Source organism: Pteropus vampyrus, unplaced genomic scaffold, assembly GCF_000151845.1.
Source record: "Pteropus vampyrus isolate Shadow unplaced genomic scaffold, Pvam_2.0 Scaffold18, whole genome shotgun sequence".
NCBI lineage: Eukaryota > Metazoa > Chordata > Mammalia > Chiroptera > Pteropodidae > Pteropus > Pteropus vampyrus.
Window position 1 is genome coordinate 9128504 of NW_011888799.1, and position 4345 is coordinate 9132848.

General features: G+C 31.7%; 1 protein-coding gene across 4 annotated transcripts in view; it reads left to right on the forward strand.

The window, feature by feature from the left end:
* SLC25A27 (solute carrier family 25 member 27) overlaps window positions 1-4345 on the forward strand; it is a 29561-nt gene that overhangs the window by 21589 nt on the left and 3627 nt on the right. Inside the window, exons 9-11 of one of the 4 annotated variants that reach the window (XR_895609.2) lie at window positions 3010-3051; window positions 3446-3522; window positions 3994-4007. Coding sequence is in view for 2 of the 4 variants with exons in the window: in XM_023527675.1 (XP_023383443.1) it covers window positions 3994-4062 (69 nt within the window). In the remaining 2 variants the exon portion in view is untranslated. The other 3 variants (XR_002779113.1, XM_023527675.1, XM_023527677.1) reach the window with 3 other exon arrangements.

The following is a 4345-nucleotide window of genomic DNA, read 5'->3' on the forward strand; positions in this document are numbered from 1 at the left end:
CATACATACATACATACATACATACATACATACATACAAAATAGTGACTAAGAAATATACTGAATCTATTATGTCAGTATTTTCATTTGAAATTTGATATTTCACTTTTCTGTTGTTTAAGTGCACATATTGTAAATTAAAGATAGGTGAATGAAAATTTATGAATAAACATTTTGAATTTTCCTAGTGTTGAAGGAAGTTGATGTATCTTTTCTTCCCAGGTGGATGAAAAAAAATCAAATTGAGATGATGTTTGGATTTCAAGGAAAGAAGCTGCTTTCTGTCAGTGCTGTTAGTTAGATTTGGGTTAATTGGTTAGCATTCCACTGCACATGCTAAGGACTTCCTGACAGCCACAGATTTTGAATCTTGGTGAAAACAAACAGTATTTACTTTATTATATATCCTGTTACAACTTGGATTTATTGCTAGCTCTCAAGAATCATCAATATATTAAGAATGCAACTTGCCGGATTAAAGCTCAGGTGGATAGGTCTTTTTTATAAAGCAACTTCTGTAATAAGCCTTTTAGTGGCATTTTAAAAGCAAAGCTGAGATGAAGTCATCCTTTCTTTCTTGTCTCCCCCTTTCCTAACACTGAGAGAGAAAGAGAGAACTCAGAAATCATACTAAAGCTGTCTCTAGCCTGAAACTTACTCAGTTTGGCAAAGCTTCCTGCCTAAAAAATAATAAGTATAAACTGCCTGTCGTATACAGTTATACCTCCAATGCCCAAATCACATCAATTTTCTAATTCTAGAAGGGTGAGAGATTTCTTCAGATTTACCTATATAGCACCTGCTCCCCAACCTCAGACAGTAGGCATTTCTGGATGGATGGCTACGTTTATGAGTAGAGGCTGTAACTGTCAAAATAGGCAAACTCAGAAAGCTTATCTAGGAAGGACCATGGAGCTGACCCAACAATTTGTTATCACAGACATGGATGATGTTAATCAGAAAAAAGTTTACAAGTGCTTTGTGGTTGTACTAATGCATAATCACTGCCATTTAAGAGGGGAAATATACTTTAAAATATATTTTAATGTGATATACTAATCTGCAGTGGCTTATTGTTTTTCCATAGAGTTGTATAATGTAGAATTTAATCTCTTAAAATCGTTAGGTGGACTGCTTTTCCATTGCATTTGTCAATCTGTATGAATTGAGTTGTTAACTGTATTTAAAATAATGTTATGTACTTAAATTCCCAAGTGTTCTGCATTGGAACCACTCGAAGAACTTTTGATTTTTTTATGTTTTATAATATTTAAAATTAAGTAAAAACTGGATCAAAAGAACTATATGCCAACTGGACTGTAAAAAAAATTCCTTAGCCTTATTCTTTGAGGGACTTGGGGTGGGAAAACATTGCTTAAGTACTGAGACTCTTTCTTGGTATCTGGATTCATCAAGAATAACTGGATTTTTTAACCTGAAATGATTATCTGGTTTAACTCTTTCATTTTACATGTTAGGAAACTAAGGTCCAGAGAAGTAGAGTTGTTCATATTCATAAGTTACTTAGTAGCAGAACCAGGATAAAAATACACATATCCTAATTATAACTGACAGCTATTGTACAGATTTTTCTTTATGACATTTTCCTGCTTTTACATGTTAAATGAATTGAATTGCCTTTAGCATAAATTTTAGAATGGAGTTACCATACTTTACCTTGACCATTAGACCCTCCATAATCTGATCAAATCCTGTATATTCAACATATATATCCCATCATATTCATACTTTTTCAGTGAAATCATATTTATTAATGTATCTTGGGACTTAATTTTAGTTTTACCAATGTGAAATTATCTTGTTCCTCTTCAAAATAATCAACATTTAATAAAAAGGAATAAAAATCTCAGGAATTTTGTGTCCATACTGAAAGACTTAACCATTTCAATCTCACTTTCTCATACTACTACTATTATATAAGGTATTTATCTTCAGCTCAGTGTTGGTAATACTTAATATCTAAGTTTCTTTTGCTTAAGCTCCACATTTTTTCTCTTCTCAAATGGTTTTTTTCTCATCGAAAAATATATCCTTATTTTTTAATTATACAGTTATTTGTTCTTTGTATGTATAAGTGAATTAGCATAATTATCTAAATAAAGAGATTACATTTCCTAAATTTGCTTTTAGCAAGGAATAATGTGTCTTTATCAAGAGCTCCAAATCCTATTTGATTATAAGTGACTAGTGGTAAGACTATGTCTTGTTTTTATAAAAATTTCTACTCTCATTAGTAGCATTTCTTTGCTGTTAGGTACTCAACAGAAGTTGATTACAGATATATATAACATAAATCAATTAAGTCTGTCTTCATTATTTTATGAATATGACAATTATAAGACTAGTCTGAATTTTTTTCCACTTTGCTAAGAAAAAGACATAAATTCAGGGAGGTTTTAAATGTAAAAATAAAAATTTGCTGTTCTGTCATTTTTGAAGTTTTATGCACAATCATTTATTTACAATTGAAATAGTTATGTATGTTCTTCTCTGTTGATGAAAATAGATTCCCTCAGGACCTCTTTGGGAAAAAATGTTTAATACTTGTGGTTAAAAAAAGGGGGGGGAAAAAATACTCAATTATCCCCAATTAAACCAGGACTCATTAAAATGATTACCAAGTGAATATATATATTAGTATTAAATGCCAGATAATATGGAAAAAAGACAACATGGGTTCTAAAGATCTTTATCCTATTTTGGGTTCTACTTCTGACAAAGTAGTATAACTATGATCAAGTCTCTTCACATCTCATGATTTCTGTTTTAAGATGAACTGATTGAACTCTGGAATCTTAAATAGCATATACTTGGAGGGGGCCATTATATTGATGCCATGTGTGAAAAATAGGACTAAAAAAGCTTATTGGGATTTTTTTTCCCTAGACTTAACTAATTTCTCGTATTTAAAGGTTGAGAAAGCTTTATTCAGGCCTTAAAGTATAATTTTATTACTCTAATCTTTATATTACTGGCCTTTCTCACCTAGAAATCCACAGAGTAGCAGTCATCTACGTTCAGACAGCTCTGGGTATGTCACCCCATGTTCTTCAATCAGTCCTTCATACACACACAATAAAAATCCTTAATACTATACTCAAATACCTCTCAATCTGACTCCAACCCATTTTTCTAACCTTTGCATTTTACTGCATAACTATTCTACCTCCTTTTAAATGCATTGCTCACATATTTCTCTGGAGATGGTCTTGGCTGCTTCTCATGCAGTGTTCATACTGTGCTCTCCACCTAACTTTCCTTCCATCACCACCACCCATTCCTCTTCACTTCCATTGGTTAAATCTCACTTTACTATCTAGAATGATCTCTGAAGACTTCAATATCTTCAACACTCCATTCTCCCATTACTTCTCCTACTCTGGATATATGTCTATGTATTGATGTATCCTGCTTCCTCTATACAGAATGAACTGCTTGCAAGCAAGGACCATCTGCTACATCTGTTTCTCTTTATACAATTCAAATAGGCGCCAATTAGAAGGTATTTGTTGAATTCAGAGATGTTTGGGGGGTGGAAAGAGAAAAACATTTATGTACCCATGATTTAATTCATGTTGTTTTCCTCCTATCTTCAGAATAATTATGTTGGGTCAGTAACACTTGACTTCATGAGATTCTTTATTAAGTGCTTCACGGCATTTTCAAAAGATTCTATGTATTTAAACGTAATTATCATATTTAAGAAGTATTCATCAGTTTAATAGCTATTCCATAAAAATCTAGAATTTGATAGTTTTAAGTAATACAAAATATTTGATTAGTTGATTAATAGTTAATAAATATGTGATAAGTTTATATTATTCTTCATTTTAGAGTGTATACAAAAATATCACTGTTTTGGCCTTTATTGATACCATACAAATGCACATTTTACCCACTCAAGTGTTTCATTATTTCTGAATTTTGAGGAATACATGATTATTTTTCTCCCCCCATACTTTACCCCCAACAGGCTGCTGTGATTGTCAACAGCAGCAGGATCCACTTTGAAGGTTTGATGAAAGTAGATGAAGATGCCTAAAGATGTCTGTTTGCTGAAATGTCTGGTAACAAACAGGAGTATATGTGAGTAAATATAGTGCACTCTAATTTTTAAAATGTTTTAAGATGCCTAATTGACTGTTAAGGGTTTTGTTTTGTTCTGGTATGCTTTTTAGTTAAGATGATAATAAAATTAGAGATGATTTTTAAATCTTAATCTTTACTTTTCACAAGTGAAATAGAAACTGGCTTAATTTAGGATGTTAGATTTGAAATATTTATATTAGCACAAAGGATGCTCATACCCTGTCACTATATATTTA